General features: G+C 49.9%; 1 protein-coding gene across 2 annotated transcripts in view; it reads left to right on the top strand.

Annotated features, from left to right (window-relative positions):
- Window positions 1-21151, top strand: part of GPR26 (G protein-coupled receptor 26) — a 103592-nt gene that overhangs the window by 18592 nt on the left and 63849 nt on the right. Inside the window, exon 3 of one of the 2 annotated variants that reach the window (XM_043476162.1) lies at window positions 5796-6067. In XM_043476162.1, coding sequence (XP_043332097.1) covers window positions 5796-6027 — 232 coding nt within the window. In that variant the 3' untranslated portion in view covers window positions 6028-6067. Of the gene's footprint in view, window positions 1-5795; window positions 9173-21151 lie in introns of those variants that run through there. The other variant, XM_043476161.1, reaches the window with a different exon arrangement.

Raw genomic sequence — 21151 nt, 5'->3', positions numbered from 1 at the left:
AGCATTATTGTGGCTTTTCAGAGTCATGGAATTATGACAGCAGAGGGCTTTAATGTGCCCAGTGTTAATATTCTATTAATCAAAGGCCTTTTCCAGCTAATGTCTCATGAATATTTTAAGCTCAGCTTGTTGTTTAGTCATGTCCAACTCTTTTCCAACTCCATAGACTGTAGCCCATGAGGCTTCTCTGTCCATGGGATTTCCCAAGTAAGAGTAGTGGAGTGGGTTGCCATTTCCTTCTCCAGGGGATCTTCCGAACCCAGGGACTGGATCTCTTGCATTGCAGGCGGATTCTTTACCAGCTGAGCCACCAGGGAAGCCTAGCTTGTTACTTACATATCTTCACATACACAGACCGTATTCCCCAGATGTCTTCCAAAGACATTGGGATTGCTTCCCAAAGGATGTTCTGTGGCTTGTGTTGTACTGGTGCACAGCATGTGCATGTGTGTGCATGTGTGAATATGTGTGTGAGTGCATGTGTGGGAGATCAACAGAGGTGTGAAGAGGGGGCACCAATTTACCACCTTAAATTCAAGGGTTGAAAGTGAAGGCCCTTGCTGCACCCTAGTACTGACTCAAGGAGCTGGGAGGTGCTGCCTGGCACCCATGGTCCAGGGTTCAATCCTGGCTCTCCCATGCCCAGGCCACGTGGCCTTGGCCTGTCACTCTGCCTCAGTTCCCGCCCTGTCGTGTGAAGGGCAAGGGACGCTGCCAGGGGAGTTTGGGACCCTGTTTGTGAAAGTGCTTGTCAAAGCTCTGAGCCTCTGAGGACCCAGAGGAGGAGCTGGGTCTGGGATTACTGGTCTTGTTACTGGTCTTGTTCTCTCCCCCAGAATTTAGTTTCTTTGCAGATTGCTATCGACAACCAGAGCTGAGACACTGGTTTCTCCAGGAGGGGGGAGGTTGGAGACTGCCCGGGAGTCCTGGCAAGGGTACCTCCATCCTCCTCCCGGGACCAGGGTGGCCAGGCTGCCGGGTGGGGTGAGAGGTCCCTGTGAGTGAAGGCGGAGGGGGCGGCTTCCCGACTGTCAGCCCTCTGCTGTGACAGCCAGCCCAGAGACCTCCCTGGGACCTGGATCAGAGGGCCTTGTGCTCAGAGAGGGGAGCTGCTCCCTGGAGGGGTCCCCCAGAACAGATACAGAACAAAGAGGGTCCAGAGGTGGGGACAGGCAGGTAGGCCAGGACCACGGATTTCTGCTCTGGGTCACCTTGAGTCAGATAAACACCCATCTCCACACTCAGCTTCTGACTTGGCAGCAGCGACACCCTGCAGCATCTCACAGCTCCCACCGCAGCCAGGCTGTGCCCCGGTACCCCCAGGGGCTCACAGCCATCTCTGAGCCGCCCGAGATGCTCAGGAAAGCAGCCTCCTGACTTCCCCTCCCCCTCAGTCCCCAGCCTGACCGGCCGCCCAGCCTGTGTGCGCTCAGCCCAAGGGCTCCCTGGGGGAGCTGTGGCAAGGTTGTCCAGGACAGGCACGTGTGCATTCAAAGCACAGAAGCGTAAATGTTCCCCCGGCACACTGCCCGATGGCAGAGTTTTCTCGGGCACACACGTCAGGCGGGACCTGGAAAGTCACCTTGGTGCTTAATGGACAGTGGGGGCAGGGGGCAGGGAGCCCTGCTTGTGGGGGGAAAAAACCCTGCTTCCTGGAGGGGAAGGAAGGGACAGTGCCCTGCTCCGGGGGCTGCTGACCTCTGCTGATCGCAGAGTCGACCCTCGGTGCCCACGGGCTCCAGGAGCTCCAAAGGGCTTGGCGCCATGCAGGTGTTATGACCAGGGGCCCATGAACAACCAGATCTGCCTAACACCCTCTGCACACACACAGGCTCCTCAGTGGACATAGGTCTGTTTCCCAGCCCTGCCGCTGTAGCTAGCTGCTGCTCCCTGAGTGGCTTCAACAGTAGAACTGTGCGGCTTCAGTTAGAGGCTGGAAGTTCAGGATCAAGGGGCCGACCAGGCGGGTCCTTCCGAGGCTGCCAGGGAGGCTCTTCCAGGCCTCCCCGCCAGCCCCCTGGAGTTTCTGATGGTTTACATGCCATCTTTAGTGTCGCTTGACTTCATAAGCATCACCCCATCTCTGCCTTCATCTTGCGGCATTCTCCCTGCATGCATCTGTGCCCGGATTCCCCCCTTTTGTAAGGACACGGTCATCACATGGGCTTAGGGGCCCACCCTTCTCCAGCAGGACTTCATCTTAACCGATTACACCTGCAAAAAAACCTGGTTCCAAATAAGGTTCCACTCTGAGGTGTTGCTTGGAGAAGGAAATGGCAACCCACCCCAGTATTCTTGCCTAGAGAATCCTGTGGACAGAGGAGCCTGGTGGGCTGCCCTCTCTGGGGTCACACAGAGTCAGATGCGACTGAAGCAATTTAGCATGCATGCATGCATTGGAGAAGAAAATGGCAACCCACTCCAGTATTCTTGCCTGGAGAATCCCAGGGACGGCGGAGCCTGGTGGGCTGCCCTCTATGGGGTCACACAGAGTTGGACACAACTGAAGCGACTTAGCAGCAGCAGCAGCAGCTGAGGTGTTGAGAGTTAGGACTTCAGCCTATGAATTTGGAGAGACATAGTTCAACCTACAACAGGGGGCTAGGGAGAAAGGAAACCAAGTCCCCCTTAATTAACTAACACCTGAGCCAATAACCCCTAAACTCAGGGCTCTTGGGTCAGACCTGCAGGCAGGGGCAGGACAGGGGAGCTCAATAATCCATCATGTGCAGTGGCAGAGGAGAGGCAGAGCGTGGCAGGCCACTTTGAGCACACGGTGACCCTGCTCACGAGGAAACTGCGACTGATCGGAATAATAATGTCCCTTTGCTGGAGGGGAGGGTGTTCAGAGGAGGTGGCTGGGCCTGGCATGGGAAGACAGGCTGGAGCATTCCCTTTCTCAAAGGTCATCTGGAGGGGACCATGAGGCCATCCCCTGCCCAGATATGAAGTTAGAAAGAAGCAATTGTAGCATCACAGAAACCCCTGCCCCTGCCCAGGCCCCTAAAGCAGTAGGGACTTGGAACTGTCAGAGCTGGAACAGAACAAAGCCAGCCATGGTGGGCACATGGCAGGGGGGATCCCCATGCACAGGAAAATCAGAAAGCAGGTCAGGCAGCCACATCCGGTCACAGAAAGGAGCCTCCTAGGTTCACCCTGGCCCGGGGGCCCCGTGGGAGCAGTGCCCAGGCCCAGGCTGATCTGAAGCATCCCTTTGCCTGGAGGCCTTGAGAAGGCCAGACGCTGGCTTTTCAGAATAGAAGTCCTGGGCACTGTGGATGGGGTGACAGAAGTGCTGGGTAGCGCAGAGCAACTTCACGGAAAGGGAGGGACCTCTCAGGGCCGGGAGGGACCCCAGAACTCACCCTGTCCAACCAGCAATGCAGAGATTTGAATCCCAGGATGGTACCCAGGCAAGACGTGGGCTGCAGTTAGATGCAACTGGGCTTCCCATTGAGGAGATGCTGGCTTGTTGCACAGTCACTCTGAGCCTTGATTTCCTCATCTGTAAAGTGGGACGAATGACACGTCTTCGGCAGAGGGTAACTGTAGGATTAGAGAGTGTGCACATCTCATATTTGGCCCAAAGGAGATACTCAACTGGGAGCTGTTATTATTGAGCCAGGCATGTTCAGACTGGACATAAAATCTCTGAGAAGCAAATGCAATAGAGTTTACCTCTTTATTATCTCAATGGTGAAATTTTAAATTGTCCTCAAAAATTTTATTCTGGGAAATCTACAGAACCTGCAAATAATAATTTTTATCTTGCTGGATGGTTTGATGCTATTTGGCTCTTAATAAGTCCTCTTAGGAGAGCTCAAATGCTCAGACTCAATTTATCTATATGGAGAAGACTAGACATTTTGGAAAAGCAATTTGGCATCACATAGCGACAATGTGTTGGCATTCCACTATTTCATTGTTATTATTAGGTGTGAATTCTAGACTCAGGGGTTTTGGTTCCTTTATACTCATCACTTCCCAACGTAGATTTCTTAAAAGTACAGATTTCCCAAATGCCAACAGCTCCATTTTTTCCCCCATTCAGACTCCCAAGGAGAGGAGCAGAACCGTGGCCACATTCCCCCTCGGGGTAGGAGGGCAAGGGCAGATAGTGGTGCTGGAAACAGGATGCCAGATAGAAGGGCCTCAGAATGGAGACATCAAGGACCTGTTCAAAAAGGGGATCATTGCAACAGGGAATGTCACCCCATCAGCTTCCTTCCTCCTCCTTCCTTTCATGAGCTCATCCTCATGACATAAACCCAAAGAAACCTTCAGGAAAATCACTCGAGTTGGCAGCACAGGGTTGCAGCCCAAGCTGGGTGTTTTCGGCACCTGGGTTCTCACCAGGGCAGCCTTCCACGCTGAGAGCCACCCTGCCTTCCATCCTGAAGACCCCTCCCTCACCCCGCCTCCCAGGTAGGATACAGATGCCAGATCCCAGTCTGAGCACAGTTCGTGGATCTTCCTCCATCACAGGCTTGCTGTGTGATGTTGGGCAACCTCTTTCCCTCTCTGGGCCTTGATTTATTCATTTGACAGTGGGTGGGGAGAAGGTAATTTATAATTTTCAAGCTCCCTCCCAGCTCTGTGGCCTTTCGTACCTTATATTAATGCTGGTTAATGTCGAAATTTAGCCAAAGGTTCTGGACGCATTTGGGAGAAAAGAATTAATGGCTTGATTTGGAGGGAATTCCCTGGTGGCTCAGATGGTAAAGAATCTGCCTGAAATGTAGGAGACTTCAGTTTGATCTCTGAGTCGGGAAGATCCCCTGGAGAAGGGAATGGTTACCCCACTCCAGTATTCTTGCCTGGAGAATTCCAGGACACTCTGCTGGGCAGGCTACAGTCCACAGGGTTGAAAAGAGTCGGACATGACTGAGCGACTGACAATTTTACTTTCTTTCCATTTACATAGAGGAAGGCTGTCACTCCCTCATGGCATGGCCTTAGCACTGTTGAATGGAGTTGTTGGATGGGTCTCAGAACTGAGCGCCTTTGACACGGAAGCCGCCTCTTCCCTTACCTCCTTCTAAAGAATAAGGTCACTTTAGGGCATCTCCTACTGCTGCTATTGCCAGGGGCCCCAAGATCCCAGCCCTGGGAAGAAACCTTTCTCACCAGCAGATTCTTCCCTGCTGTGAGACATACTTTGAGCTTTGCCGAATATTTGGAAAACTGTTCTCAGCCCTTCCTCCCAGGCAACCTCCCTTGGAAGGCAGAGCTAGGATTTTCTGAAGCAAAGAATCCATCTATTCTGCCTGCAGTGATCATAGAGATGAGCTTATCTGGCTTCTCACTTTTCATATAAAACTTTCAGGCCCCAGGAACGCAAATGACTTGCCCAGGGTCACAGAACAAGTCAGCAGGAGAGTTAGAGCCAGTGGCCAGGATGCAATGAAACTCTAAGTGCGTTTCTCAGATCAGCATGGGTTCCCGAATCAGACAGACCTGAGTTCAAATCCCGCCTTTACAGCTTACTGGCAAAGTACATAACGTCCTTGGATGTTGATTTCCTCACCTGTAGAATGGAGATGTCTAAACTTCCAGGGTTCCATGAAATCGAGTGTAATACGTATCACTAGCACAGTACCTGGCCTAAAAGAAGTGCCTGGTGAGTGGCCACCATTGGTAATGGTTGTCACTGCTGTTGTCCTTGTCACTGGAGGAGGCAGCCTCAGAGAGTCCGAATCTCTGACCGGAAGCTGGGGTCGCGGGCTCAGGCGGCAGCGCGGGCATCGCCCGGCTGTGCTGTGATAACCCAACATCCTCCCGGTCTCTGTCCACAGGCTGGTGGAGCTGTCCTCTGCAGTACCCATCAGCTCCCACTGGGGGGTGCTGTCCAAGTGCTTGGCCTACAGCAAGGCCGCGTCCGACCCCTTCGTGTACTCCTTACTGCGGCACCAGTACCGCAAGAGCTGCCAAGAGATCCTGAACAGGGTCCTCCGCCGGCGATCGCTCCGCTCCTCCGGCCTCAGCCGGGACTCCCACAGCCAGAACATTCTGCCGGTCTCCGAGTGAAGCGCGTTGCTCCGCTGGAGCGCTTGGAAGGAGGCGGCTGGTGAGAAGAAGGGAAGGGCGGGGCTCGGGGCGCCTGGGTGGACACGGCCCGCCGCCACCTCCTCCAAGCCTCGGGATGCGGGACCCCTGGCTTGGGGCGGCTCTGAAGCCTGGTTCCTGGTGCCTGCAGGGCAGACGTTGAACTGCCCGTTTGTCACCAAAGGATGACCAAGGCACGCGCTGTGTGCGCTCGCTTTTCTTTCTGAGAAGCTCCTTTGAGCTCCGAGACTCAGCAGAGACTCCCCAGGAGTCGCTCCCAGTGCGGTCATGATCAAGGACACACAGTGCTGGTGGAAGGGGGGGAAGCATGGTGTCCACCTGCTTGCTCACCCCGGGACCGTCGGGCTTCATGCTGAAAAGAAGCGGTGACCTCCATGGGGCGTCGGTCACCCGGAGAGCGAGGTTGGCAGTGGCCGTTTGCCCCACGTCTGGCATGGCCACATGCAGTGGTGGCTGCTTTGATCCAAATATTATTCAGCTGGTACTAACTCAGTTATGCTCAGCTGGGACCTTGGGCCCCCAAGCCCAAGGGGAAAATGTTTAACAGCCAGTGTTACCCAACTGTGGCTGACAAGCTGCGTTAGACATGGTTATATTGGATTCAACTTTTCTCTCTCTCTTCCCTCCCCCTGCCCCAAAGCTAACGTGTGTGTGTGTAGACAACCTTAGCATGAAAATGGTTTTCAATAGGCAGGTACTACATGTAATAATGTTCTTTGAAGTCTGACCCGAAGTCACTTCTTCTGATTCACATGTCATAACTATTGGAGCCAAGAAGAGGATGGAGGAACATGCCTGGCAGGTCCCCAAACCCTGGTCTGTGACTTGAATTCGCAGGAAGCATTTCACCTTGTCTCACGTGTCTTGTCCAGCATGTTCTTTGAGGTGATTGGAGAAGAACTGACCTCACCAGGTTTTTAGCCTGATTTTAAGGCACTTAGTTCCATTATCCCTGGGGTTCAATATCTTAGTTTCTGTAAGTCATGAACAGACAGTAGAGGCTTCCCAAGGTGATCCAGAAAGTGCCCTGGGCCCATGATAGGAGAGTGAAATTTTTACCGAAAACCGTAACTCGGAAAACTATGCCGAGCCACTAGCAGCCACCATCTTGCTTTTATAAAAATAAGATGAGTGTCCGGGCTCTCCTCCCATTTGTCTTTTTACCATTTCGAATGATGTGTGCATGCTAAGAGCAGTTATTTTGCCATCCTTCACCCTAACAAGTGGTTCCTCCAGGGTGGAAAGGATGGGAGCAAAAGGCTCAGAGGGCTCCTTCTGCCCTTCCTTTTCTGGGCACAGACTGACTTTGGAGACGTGGAAAGGAGGACCCCGTTCCACAGGGGCCAGCCAGGAAAAACCTGATGCTTTTCACTGCCGAGTGGCCCCAGTATCGAAAAAATAGCCAAGTGTGTGCATGTTTGAAAAAATGGCGTCTTACTGACCTTAGCTCCTCATTTAGAAAACAAATCACTGAGCCTGGCCTACTCCTGTCTCGTTTCTAAGTTTCCATGGAGACCGATGTAGCCTTGGAAGCCTTGATGCCTCCCCGCTGCAGCTGGAGGTATGCTCACACCTGCTTAGAGGAGCCAGTGGCTCACAGCCCTTCCCAATTCTGTGTTCTGGGACATCACCCTGGTAGCTTGAAATCAGCCGTGATGGGCATATTTATACCGTGAAAGTCAGCAAAGGCTACAAACCAGGCCCTTTTCTCCACTGAAAACTCATTGCTAAACATCTCCCAGCACATCACTGCCCATATAGGACTTTGTGTGCTACTGAAACAAAATTGCTCTGGTTCAGCGCACATTTGGCCCCTCTGGTTTGAATCACAACAGATACTCACTTTTGTTGCGCTTTCCTAGCATCAAGCAGCTGTTCCCTCTTCGCTCTCCCAACCCCAAAAGCATCAGTAAGGTTGAAGACAAGCAAAGAGCCAGGAAAATATGCACCACTGAATCCGACTGTCTCTCTTTCACACAAATACTCTTTGGGCAGCGGAGGAGTAGTGACCCAGTGGCTGAGGTCAATAGTCAGATTCAAACAATCAAATAAGTTTTCGTCAATGTCAGGTTGGAGGAATAACTGTCAACTTCTCTTCCTGCTTGCTCTGTGCAAGCAACAAATTATACTCCCAGAAGCAACTTGATCCCTTTCACCTCTTCTTTAGCTAAAAAATAAGATCTGTCACCTAGAATGTCACATATCTTGAGAAGAGGCATTTTGTAATTTATACTAAACCTTAGGACTGCCAATAAACCGACAGAACCAGTTGTTTTGGCATCATGGTGACAGCCCCCCAAATATGCCAGCTGATTGGGTATTTTCATTATTATTAGGACACAGGTATCAAAACCCAAGGAGAAGTGAGAAGAAAATCACTTCATTAGTGATCAACACCCACCAACTCTGCTAGGATTACCTTTAGATAAACGTTTATATTCATCTATATACAGTCTATAAAACTTCCCCGGCTTCATTATTCCCAAGAGAATTATCTACCTCATTTGATAATTTATCAAATGTCACATGGATTTCTCAGGTAAAACACTTAGGAAGGTCCAGATCAGCATCTCTGTCAAGGGCCTGGGATGACTTCCTTGACAGCAGCCCAGCGGACGGCTTGACGTTGAAGGCCTGAGCGCTGTTGGACAGCTGGGCCCCGTGTAAAAGTATTTTAAGAAGCCGGAGAACAGAGCCTAGAATGGAGAGGATCTCAGATCCTAAACCCACATACAGGGCTCAGTTCCTAGCCCAACAAACATGCTCTGAACTTGTAGGTTTAAACTCCACCCACGATGGCTTTCTCAGTCACTCTACAACTACAACTTTTCTTTATGCTGCTTCTTGAAGGAGGGGATTTCAGAGCCCTGGGACCCGCTGAAGGGTGAGGGTCATGGCTTTGGGGGTTTGTGTGTCTTATGGTCAGCCGACCCCCCGAAGATGTTCCCCTGAGAGCCTGCCTGCTTTTCCGGAGATGTCGCGGCGGCGGGGGAGGAGGGGGAGTTGCCTTGACTCTTCTCACACCAACTGTACCTTCCTTCTAGGACTCAGCTTAGCCTTCTGTCACCATGAGCAATAAACCTCTGTCCTCATGTTTGTGAAATTAGTTTCCTTTCTCATGATGCCTTTCTTTCTGAGAGAGGATGGAAAGATCAGGCCGTGTCCAGGTCCTGGTTCTGTCCTTTTACATACTTAGGTGCCCATGGATGATGTCTTTGCAGGACTGTACTGTGACCCTGTGGGTTGGGGGGGACCACAGGCTGTGCATATTTAGAATTTACCCCAATTTAGCATCCACTAATTTACCTATGATTTTAATGAGGATGTTTTATTGGGTGCCAAAAATTCCTTGCATCCGCTCATGTCCTTTGGACCACAGGCACCAGAGGGAGGAGAAAGGTCCTGGATGTATTTGGGGCTCCCACTAGTTTCCTGAGAGATCCACAGCATCTGGAGTGAAGCCCTCAATGAGCTAGCCTGACCTCTGGCCAGCTGCCTTTGCCCTGCTGGTGGAAGGAAGAGATGTAGGGACCTCAGGCTCACTCCAGCCTCTCCAGTTGAGATGCAGCCACAAAGTCAAAGCCCTCTTTCGGCCTCCTTCCACACATACAGGTGGAAGGAGCAGGCCCTGGGCATTTCTGGGAACCAGCTATCTAGGAGAGAGGAATCCCCATGAGTGGAAATGCCTGCCTTCCCAGGTAATCTGCATCAGGAGGGGAACGTGGCTAGGACACGAGGCTTCGCTCAGCCTGACCTGGACTGATCACTGTGGTCTGCGAAGGTCCAGGGAAGCCGAGTTCTGGAGAGGTTGGAGAGCGGCCCACGGCAGCCATGGCTTCCAGCCCAGCACTGCAGGAATGCCCGCCTCTCAGTCTGACATTTACAGAGCACCCTCCGTGTGTCCGGCCCTGGGCTGGGTCAGGCTCTGGGGAGACCGGGATTACTTTACAGGACGGAGGCTGAGGCTGCCCTCGAGGTCTGTGCACGGGGCTAGGGGCACAGAGGGAGGGCTGATGTGCTTGACAGTGGGGAACGAGGGTTCGGGAAGGTTCCTAGAGGTGGTGACATTGGGCCTGAAGCCGCACTGGGGAAGATCGTGTGACAAGACACGAGGGAGGCGTGAAGCACGTCTGGTGTGCAGTCTAGTGGGACGAGAGCTAGATGTGTGTCCAGGAGTGAGATCAGGTGTGTGCTGAGGAGGTGGTGAGACAGAGTGCATGTGATCTGTGACCCAGGGGAGGGTGTCGAGGTCTTGAACTTGGGAGTTCCAAAATTAGAGCTCTTTTAGAAAGAAGACATGGGGGGAAATCCACATGATTTAGCTGGTGAAAAAGAGAAGGAAGAAAGAGAGAGAAGAAAGGAAGGAAGGAAGGGTGGGTGGGAGGATGGGAGGTGCTGAATGCATTACACTTCTTTTGTGGAGCATCCATGTTATACAGTGAATTGGGAGGCCAAGCAAGATTCATTCTTAGGAAACCAACCTCATTGACCAGGGTGCATCCTCTGACAATACACCCGAGTGGGAATGAAGCTATGTCTTCAGAAGGGTGTGTACACATTCCATAATGACACAGGGTCCTCGTGGGCAGGGCCCCTGACCCCTGGGGACAACTGGAAGAATTCACAGCAGAAACAACCAGATTTGCAAAAGTTACCCTTGTGCCAAGTAACAGTTCGGCCACCCTTCCACCCTTCACACGCATACCCATCTCTGGGGGCGGGGCGGGGGGGTGTTGAATTTGTTCACGTGGTGTGTCATGTGAATGTGTGTTTAGCACTGATGTTCCACCATTATGCATCCACTCAGTCTTAGCAATGTGATATTGTTGTTCAGTGGCTCAGTCGTGCCCGACTCTTTGCGACCCCACGGATTGCGGCACGCCAGCTTCCCTGTCCTTCACCATCTCCTGGAGTTTGCTCAAACTCATGTCCATTGAGTCGGTGATGCCATCCAACCCTCTCATCCTCTGTTGCCCCTTTCTCCTCCTGCCTTCAATCTTTCCCAGCTGTGTGATAGTTTGCCACATATACCCACATGTAAGGGACTTTTGAAATAATTTAAGTTTTTGACTGAAAAGACTGTGTTCGTGCCTTTTGGAGCACGTGCGCGCTTAGGAACACCGACTTGGGAGCATTTCCTTGTCCTTTCTCTTGGAGGCCTAGTGATGATAGTCAGTATCTTACTTCTTGGCATGGAACAGTGGTTGCACATGTGTGTTTTTTAATGTTTATTTATTTACATATTTAATGTTCATTTATTTATTTTTGGCTGTGCTGGGTCTTCTTTGCTTTGAGGGCTTTTTTTCTTTTTTTCTCTGTGGCTAGCGGGGCTTCTCTCCAGTTGTGGTGTGCGGGCTTCTCATTGCAATAGCTCCCCTTGTTGTGGAGCATGGGCTCTAGGCACACAGGCTTCAGTACTTGCAGCACATGAGCTCGGTAGCTGTGGCTCCCAGGCTCTGGAGCACAAGCTCAGTACTTGCGGAGCACAGGCTTAGTTGCTCCACAGTTTGTGGGATCTTCCCAGATCAGGGATGGGACCCATGTATCCTGCCTTGACAGGTGGATTCTTTACCACTGAGCCACCAGGGCAGCCTGGCTGCACGTGTTTAATAGAAACTGAAGTTCACATTTTGAAGAGTCTAAAACCTGTACTTGGAGACAGGAATCCCACACTGATTCCTGAGAGTCAGATTAGAGTCGTCAAGGCCTCCAAAATACCCCAGATGACTCATAGGGACTGTATTTAGGGAGTATCAGATGCTACTTCGATGGTGCACAACTGACTGATTGACCTGAGCCAGTCAATCTCCCAGTGGCCAGATCAGAGAGACGGCTCCTGCCTGCCTAAAATACCAAACAACCAGCCCCCAGAGGCGCAGTCCACCATGGCCCAGCATTCAAGCCATGTATGCCAAATCTTTGCTTGGATTATCAGTAACCAAAGCCCATGCTGTATGCAAATGCCAAGTTCCCTTGCAGGTTGAAATCATTCCAAACCTCAACGACCCTGTTTTACAAATGTGTAAACATACTTCCTCAAGTGTGGAACATTTGAAGGACATTTAAGGAGTTCAGTGTCTTGCCAGCCCCATCAAGATTTCTTCAGGGGAAACCGTGCAAGTCCAGGGACAAATAAAAGAGCTGCCTTGCCATACCCTCATTACCACACGGGCAATTTTTATAAACACTGGGATAGGCCAGTCTGTAATTTCTTAGGCTAGTTTGCGAGAAGGAATTCAGACCTTTGCCATTTGGATGTTCATTGTCTGTTGTGGTGAGGCAGCTCCTTGGAGGACATAAATCTGTCCCTCTGCCGTAATGTCCTGTGGAGCAGATGCCAATGGACATTTCAGCCACCCTATTCCCCAGTGGCTCCGCCTGCAATGCAGGAGACCCAGGTTCGATCCCCAGGTGGGAAAGATCCCCTGGAGAAGGAAATGGAAGCCCACTCCAGTATTCTCGCCTGGAAAATCCCATAGACAGAGGAGCCTGGTGGTCTACAGTCCATGGGGTCGCAAAGAGTTGGACATGATTTAGCAACTAAAAACCACTGCCTAGTCTGAACACCCATCCTCCCTAATGGAGCACGGCCATCTCCCACACACAGGTTCATCCCACCCCGTGTACAAACGGGAGCCACCACCTTCCTGCAGTAGACTGGTTAGACGCTACCCTTTGAACCCTGGTAGCTCCAAGTTATGAGTGCACCCAAGTTGAATTCTTTTCTTTCCTTCACTTTTCATGTGTGTGTGGGTCACTCAGTCGTGTCTGACTCTGCAACCCCGTGGACTGTAACCCGTCAGGCTCCCCTGTCCTTGAAATTCTCCAGGCAAGAATACTAGAGTGGGTAGCCCTTTCCTTCTTCTCCAGGGGGCCTTCCCCACCCTGGGATCGAACCCGGGTCTCCTGCATTGTAGGCAGATACTTTACCATCTGAGCTACTAGACTTCTTTATTTGGGAGGAGGCAGGGGTTGTGCAGAGTGAAGTGGGGGGACTTACACTATCCATAGCTTGGAGGGGGGGGGCGTCCAGAGAACAGAAGGGAGCCTATACTCAGGAAACCTAAGGTAGGTGCCAGCTAGTTCAGCATTCCACATGGAAATGTACTGTATCTTTAGACGCTTCAAAAATACTTTTGGAAACTGGGATTTAGAAAAACTAAAGATATTTTATTTTAAGGGGACAGAGGGAGCTGCAAATGCCTGGCTCCTGTACGATGTTCTGTCTCTGAAGTCAGACCTACAGGAAAGGGGTGGACATCTGTGTGCTTATGCTGGACCAAACGTGCCCGTCACCGTGTGCCCACGTGACTGCTTCCCTGCGGGTGTGCATATGGGCAAGTGTTCACCAACAGCTGCAACCCGAACATAAAACAAACGAAGCAAAATGTTACCGTCCTCTATAGTGTTTGTCTCCATCAGAGTTTTAGCTTTATTTTCTCCTAATTTATTAAACAGAAGTATAGCTCCATTAAGAATAATTGCCAGAAGCCCTCCCCATGTGGCGCTGTTAACCTTTCATGCGATACACTTGCCGACAGTTATTTTCTGTTGCAGTGGGACTCAGGATTGGAGGCTCCAAGGCCAGTGTTGCCTGCCCTGTTTACAACGGCTTGTGTTTAGTGCATACCTAGCAAACGCTGTGATAAATTTTTATGAGAGAATTGAGAGTTCCTACAGGGGAAAATATGTATTGAGATTCTGTCCAATAAAGCCTCCTGTTATAAAATCTCATCCACACTTTGTTGACCTGGTGTGAACATAGTTTTTATTACACACAAGTAAATTGCCAGAAATGGCCATTTCATAATTTCATGGTGGGAAATGTTTATATTTCTTTCTATTTATCTTTCTATCTTCTATTCTGCATCCTCTTTTCTCTCCCACTGTCTGTCACCACCTCAGATGCCCCTCGCCCTCACACAGCCTCCCAGCGATAGCGCTCATCCTTTGGGACCGTTTCGTACCTGCCCAAGCCCCCAGCAGCTACCCTTCCTGGACACAGTTGCCCAGGGACTGACTGCCTGACCTAGGGAGACCTGTCCCCCAGCCTCCCAGATATTCAATACCAGGCAACCTTGGCCACTTTCGACCCAGCTACTCAAGCTTTGCTCGAAAACTCACTGCTGCTCAGATTCCAGAAGGAGAGCAGGAAGGACCTCGGAAGGGAAGAAGCCCCACATCTGATGATCGCCTGCAGTGTGCTGGGCTCTGTGCCAGGCACCTGCCACACGCTGACTGTGTGTCCCCCCAGAATTCATGGGTAGCTCAGATGGCAAAGAATCTGCCTACAATGCAAGAGTACCCAAGTTCAATCCCTGGGTCAGGAAGACCCCCTGGAGAAGGGGATGGGTACCCACTCCAGTAGAGCACCCATTCTTGCCTGGAGAGGTCCATGGGCACCCAGAGCAGAGGGGCTGGAAGTCACATGTTGGACCTAATCCACCGTGTGAGGTCACGAGGAGGTGAGGAGGGTGCAGCCCTCGTGAATGGGATTGACACCTTTACAAATAAGACCCCAGGCAGCTCTCTTGACCCTCAGCCACTGGGGGACACTAATGTGAACTAGAAGACACTTTCTGTGAACTAGAGAAGCAAGCTGTCACCAGACATTGAATCTGTTGGTGCCTTGATCTTGGGCTTCCTAGCCTCCAGAACTATGAGAAATAAGTTTGCATTGACTTACTGTGTTTCCTAGGGTGGCTTAATTCTTACCCCTATATTTCAGTTGAGGAACTGTGATGGTTAATTTAATGTGTCCACTTGACTGGATCATATCCAGATATTTGGCTAAACATTATTTTCTGGTCAAGAAACTCCCTGCAGTGCGGGAGACCCGGCTCCAATTTCTGGGTCAGGAAGATCCCCTGGAGAAAGAACTGGCAACCCACTCCAGTATTCTTGCCTGGAAAATCCCATGGACAGAGGAGCCTGGTGGACCACAGGCTGGCAAAGAGTTGGACACCACTGAGCAACTACCTGATGTGATGTGATTGTTCTCTGGGTGAGTCTGAGAGTGTTTCTGGATGAAATTACCATTTGGCTGGGTGGGCTTGGTCAGTTGGTTTACCCTCCTCAGTGTGGGTGGGTCATTGTTCAATCCATTGAGGGTCTGTGCTCTGCTGTGCTTAGTAGCTTGGTCGTGTTTGATTCTTTGCAACCCCACGGACTGTATGTAGCCCGCCAGGCTCCTCTGTCCATGAGGGTTCTCCAGGCAAGAATACTGGAGTGGGTTGCCATGCCCTCCTCCAGGGGATCTTCCCAACCCAGGGATCGAACTCAGGTCTCCTGCATTGCAGGAGGATTCTTTACCATCTGAGCCACCAGGAAAGCCCATTGAGGGCCTAAATAGATCAAAAAGGAAGAAAGAAATTTGCTCCTTCCTGCCTGATCGCTTGAGCTGAGACATGGATCTCCTCCTGCCCTCAGCAGCCCCTGGTTCTCAGGACTCTGGACTTGAACTAAATTACACCACCATCCTTCCTGCTGGCAGATAGCACACTGTGGGGACTTTCCAGCCTCCATAATTGCATGAGCCAATTCCTTATAATAAGCTTCCTTTCATACATAACAAAGATACGTGTGTGCGATTCTGTTTCTCTAGAGAATCTTTTTCTCACAATGGTTGGTGGATGCCACTGTGGGCAGTGCTGATATTGCCAATGGAAAGGAAAACTTGAATAAAAATGACTATTTACACAAGTCACATTGATCTTGACCTCTGGCTTATTTGATTTGACCTTGTACAAGGCTTTTTCCTCTCTCAGCTCTAAATTCCCACGAGGCGCAAGTGGTGAAGAATCCTCCTGCCAATGCAGGAGATGTTAGACATTGGAGTTCAATCCCAGTGTTGGACACAACTGAAGCGACTCAGCATGCACACACACATGGTATAAGGTTAGACACATGTCGTGGGAAAGCTTAGAGTCCAAAGATAGACCCCCACATATATGGTCCACTGGTTTCAACAAAGGTGCTAAGAGGGGTCAACAGGGAAAGGAGAGTCTTTTCATCAAATGGTGCTCAAAGATCTGAACATTCCCATGCCAAAAGAAATAATAAACTTTGACCCATACTCCATCCTGTGCACTGTGCATTCATGCAAAGTTGTGTCCGACTCTTTGCGACCCCATGGACTGTAGCCTGCCAGGCTCCTCTGTCCATGTGATTCTCCAGGCAAGAATATTGGAGTTGGTTGCCATGCCCTCCTCCAGGGGATCTTCCTGAAACAGGGATTGAACTCTCATCTCTTGTCTCCTGCTTTGGCAGGCAAATTCTTTACCTCTGGCTCCACCTGGGAAGCCCTGAAACATGGTATTGACCCAAACATAAAGACTGAAAATGTAAAACTTCCAGAAGAAAATGTAGGAGAAAATCTTTGTGACTTTGGGGGCAAAGATGTCTTTGATAGAATACGAAAGGCATGACCATAAAATAAAAATCTAATGAATGGTCTGCATCAGAACACCATTAAGAAGATGAAAGCAAGCTACAGAATGGGGAAAATATTTGTAATATATGTGTCTAGCAAAAAAAAACAAAAAACAAAATTGCATCCAGATTGTATAAGACAACCCAATAAGAAAGGGCAAAAGAGTTAGACTCCTCCAAAGAAGTCTTTCATGGCTCACAGACACAAAAAGACATTCAACGTTATTAGCCACCAGGACAGTGCAAATTAAAACCACAATGAGATGCCAGCACACAGGGAATGGCTGAAATTAGAGACCGAGAACACCAAGTATTGGGAAGAAGAGAAAACAAATGAGACTCCCATATATAATTGCTGGGAACGCAAAATGATGCAAGCTCTTTGGAAAGCAGTTTGGTCGTTTCTTATAAAGGTAAACGTACACTTGTCATATAACCCAGTAACTCCACACCTGGATTCTTTCCTAGGATAAGTGAAAACACATGTCTGCAGAAAGACGTGTACAGTAGTGTTCATAGTAAATTTGTGATAATCCAAAACTTGATACAACCCACACACTCATCAACAGGCGGATAAGCAGTTGGGGTATGTTCTGCAGGATTCCATGCATGTGAAATGGTTGACTTAAAAAAGACAAAACTAGTCTATAGTGACAAAAAGTGGATCGATGTTTACCTAGGTTTGGGGCAGTGGACACAATAAAGAGGCACAAAGAAGCATTTTGGGAGAGACAGAAATGCTGTGTATTTAATTGTAGTGGCAATGCTCGGGTTTATTGTCTTAACTGATCAAACTGCATGCTTCTAATGAGTGCATTTTACATAATAACGTGAACATGTTTAACACAACTGAACTGAACACTTGAAAATGGTTAACATGGTAATGCTTATGTTATTTGTTTTTTGCCACAATTTTTAAACAGTGAGCACATGGTTAAAAAAAAAAGATGCACTTTATTTCATATAAATTAAAGCTGAATAATGTCAATTTAACAAGTGAAGCTGTATATCTCTAAGATCTATTCTAGCTCCTGGAAATCTTGACAAATACTCAGAATTATTATTTTTTTTAACAATTAATGAGAATTCTTCACTTTTCCACAGTGCCCCATCTTCAGAGTCATCTTAAGATGTCTTCAGAAGTGGTCTTTAAAGTTTAACGTACTGTGGACTTGTTGGCAACCTGCGAACCCTGTGGGCTCCTCCAAATAACATTTTTTAAAGGGAATGAACACATAAAATTTTGAAAGAAAACAATCATATTAAAATTTTGTCAAAATATTTTAATATGTTTGCAGTATAGTGATATATGTGCTTTGCTATTAACACATTAAATAACAAGGAATAGTGACAATCTCAGAATTTACTCTCATTTCAAAAGATGAGCCCAAACAAGATTTGGAATATCTGTGTTGTGGTTGTTCAGTCGCTCAGTTGTGTCCGACTCTTTGCGACCCCATGGAGCACGCCAGGCTCCCCTGTCCTTCATTGTCTCCCAGGGTTTGCTCAAACTCATGTCCATCGAGTCGGTGATGCCATCCAACCATCTCGTCCTCTATTGTCCCCTTCTCTTCCTGCCTTCAATCTTTCCCAGCATTGGGATCTTCTCCAATGAGCTGACTCTTCGCATCGGGTGGCCAAAGTAATGGAGCTTCAGCTTCAGTATCAGTCCTTCCAATGAATATTCAGGGTTGATTTCCTTTGGGACTGACTGGTTTTATCTCCTTGGAATATCTGTATCAACTATAAAGTGATGTGAAGTTACCTGTGATTTCCATTAGTGATAAAGTTATAGGCTAATTAATACCCTCTATAATCTAATACTCATTTGTAACTGAAGGTAATGCTAAAATTTTAGTGAAAACGAGGACATTTTCACCCAAATTCATAGACTGGATTCTGTCTGTGAAATGCAATTTGGGAGATGGGCAATAAGGGCGTGAGGAGGGTCCATCTAGAAGTCTCATGGAGGGCTGGTTTAACCTCCCTTCTCCTTTAAGTAGCTTCTCTGAAATGGGGTACAATGAGGGGGTCTCATGGATTCTCCCCACAGCGCTGGCCGAAGGATGGGTTGGCTGAGTTCAGAGTGGTGTGAACTGGTGTCCAGGCTCTCCTGGAGGCAGGCTGGACCCAGGACAGACCCTTCCTCCCGCCTCTCACTCGGCTCCAGCGCCCCCAGGTGGGTTGCATCACAATGGCAGGAGAGGACCACCCCCAGAACCCCACCCCCCGACAGCCACCCCTCTGGCCCTCGCTGCCTCGAAGGTGGCCTCCACCCAGGGCCCCCAGCTTTGCCTTCAAAGTGGTTTGCTTTTTTGCGCTGAAAAATTCCCCAAGGGAAAGAAACACAAAGTGGTGGTTACCTGCTGAAATTCCTGATAGGTTTACCCTGGACCGAGGCCCAGGGAGGGGAGTGGACCCAGCTTGGGTCACCAGGAAGCAGGTGAAGGGGCTGGGACCTGATTCAGGCTCAGGCTGTCTTCTCCCCTGAGACGCGGGGTGTGAAGGAGGCCCGGCATCACAGGGGGCCCCCAGGTACCCTGTCTCTGACACCCAGGTGGTTAGAGGTAGGGCGGGCCTCAGAGATCACCAGATCTACTTTATAGATGGGAGAAAGGGAAGGAGGAGAGAGGAGGAGGCGCCGGACTACACTACCAGCTGGAGGTGACAAAACACTACTTTGGTCCTCGGTTAGTGGTTCCCAAGCCTGACCAGGTACCAGAATCCCCTGCAATCGTTCTAAACACAACCCCTGCGACCAGTCCCAAACCTCTGCCCAGGGGCCCAGCATCTGCCCTGTTGCTAAGCAACCCAGGCTCTCCAGTGTGTGGCCAGGATCAGGGACCATAGCCCTGAGCCATTCCCCGGTGTACCCTGGAAGGGGCAGGGCGGGACCTCTGGACCCTGCCCTGGGCTCTCATGGTGTTCTGGGCAGACGGGAGGGCAGGAGAATGTTCTTCCCTTGGGGCGGGAGAACAGATTTCAAATAGGTGCTAGTTCAAGGAGAACCGTAAGCCTTGAGCCAATCTTTCCTTTTCGTTTGGAAAATCCAGACCTAAGGGATGCGGGGCAAGGGAGGGGACGGCAGGGAGACTTCCTTAGGTAAAGCATCACTTTAGCTCTCCGATTCTGTTAGGTCCAAAGAAGGTCAGAGGCTGCATCTTACTCATTTCTGTATCCCAAGTTCCCAGCCCAGAGCCAGGTACATAGAAGGCACTAAATAAATGCTCCTGCAATTGAATTTCCATTATCAGCTATACTGCGTGAGAGGCGCTTTCACGACAGATTTTTTTTTTCTGTCACCTCTTGAGTTTCCACAGACACGGGGAGCTGCTCAGAATGCTGCATTCCAAGTCAAAATACTCATTATGACACATGCTGTTTGCAGTTTCCACAATCCCAGTCATTACCCCATAATGTGTGTGAGGAGGAAAACAAGCCACTCTCCGAAACTCAGCCGTGTGGCCGAGGTCAGAGCCTTGCTGCCACAGGCAGTGACCTTTCTGGGCGCTTCTCTGTTGACCACGACCTGGCCAGTGGATCTTCTGCCGGACAAGAGCCAGTTATGTAACTGACCTTGCCAGTTACATCTTGGGCAAGGTCAAGAAGCCCAAGGACCCCAGGGGCGAGAATCACCACCCTCTAACCCTCCATATGCTAATTGCAGCCTGTTTATTTGCAGCACTGGGGAAGCTTTCAGTCATCAGCAGTGACATAGAAATCCCTCTCTTTGACATTTTCCCTGTTTATCTCATTAAAAAAAAAGTAGCCGCACAATACAGAAGTTTGCTCCTGGTCTCATTAGCTGCCTTCTCGTAATTGCAGGCTTTTAAGCAAGCTCAAGGCAGAGCCTCTGATGGAAATTAAACTCAAAGAGAAAGAGAACAAGAAAAACGCGTAGGAGTTGGATAATTGCATGCCTGTGTCTCTAGCGGTGGGCCCAGGCAAACAGAGGAGCAGATGGGGTCTAAATTGAAGGAAAAATGGAAATGAAGCTCGACTCAAATGGTGATCGGAGCAAGTCCTGAGAACTGTTCTGGGCAAGCCTCTAGCTCTCAAGCTAGTGTTTGGTTTACCTGTTGATTGATTGGCTTTGACTTTCCCCCCCACCCCTGGACCTCCTCTCTCTCCTCTTGGCCGGGAGAGGGTTCTGGAACCTGCTCCCAGGGCTGCAGGTCACCGGACACAAGCCAGGGAACACTTGGCCCGCACCTTCCCTCCCTGCCTCTCCCGTCAGCTGCACTCACTTTCATCCAATCAGCTGCAAATCTAACCAGGGCATTTGAGGGCTCCGGACTCTCATAAAGCAGGTGCTAGATTTTTTTTTTTTAAACCTGGAATCCTGCTTAGCTTGTCCTCCAGCATGGGCAAGAGGAAAAGTCATGGACTTTGGTATCAGAATGGCCCGATATGGAATCCACTCATTGCCATCTTTGGGACTTTTAACCTCTCGGAGCCACCATCAGTAAAACAGTGATAACAACCCCCAAACTGTTAGAAAGAGCAAATGCGCTATCTCTGGGAAGAGTTGCACACAGTAGGCACTCCATGCATGTCAGCTTCCTTATTGTCGTTGTTCAGTAAGTCATGTCCAACTCTGCCACCCCATGGGCTGCAGCACCCCAGGCTTTCCTGTCCTTCACTACCTCCTGGG

This window comes from Cervus canadensis, chromosome 8 (assembly GCF_019320065.1).
Source record: "Cervus canadensis isolate Bull #8, Minnesota chromosome 8, ASM1932006v1, whole genome shotgun sequence".
Lineage (NCBI taxonomy): Eukaryota > Metazoa > Chordata > Mammalia > Artiodactyla > Cervidae > Cervus > Cervus canadensis.
Note: the sequence above shows the minus strand (reverse complement) of the source record. Positions and strands in the feature narration are given on the sequence as shown.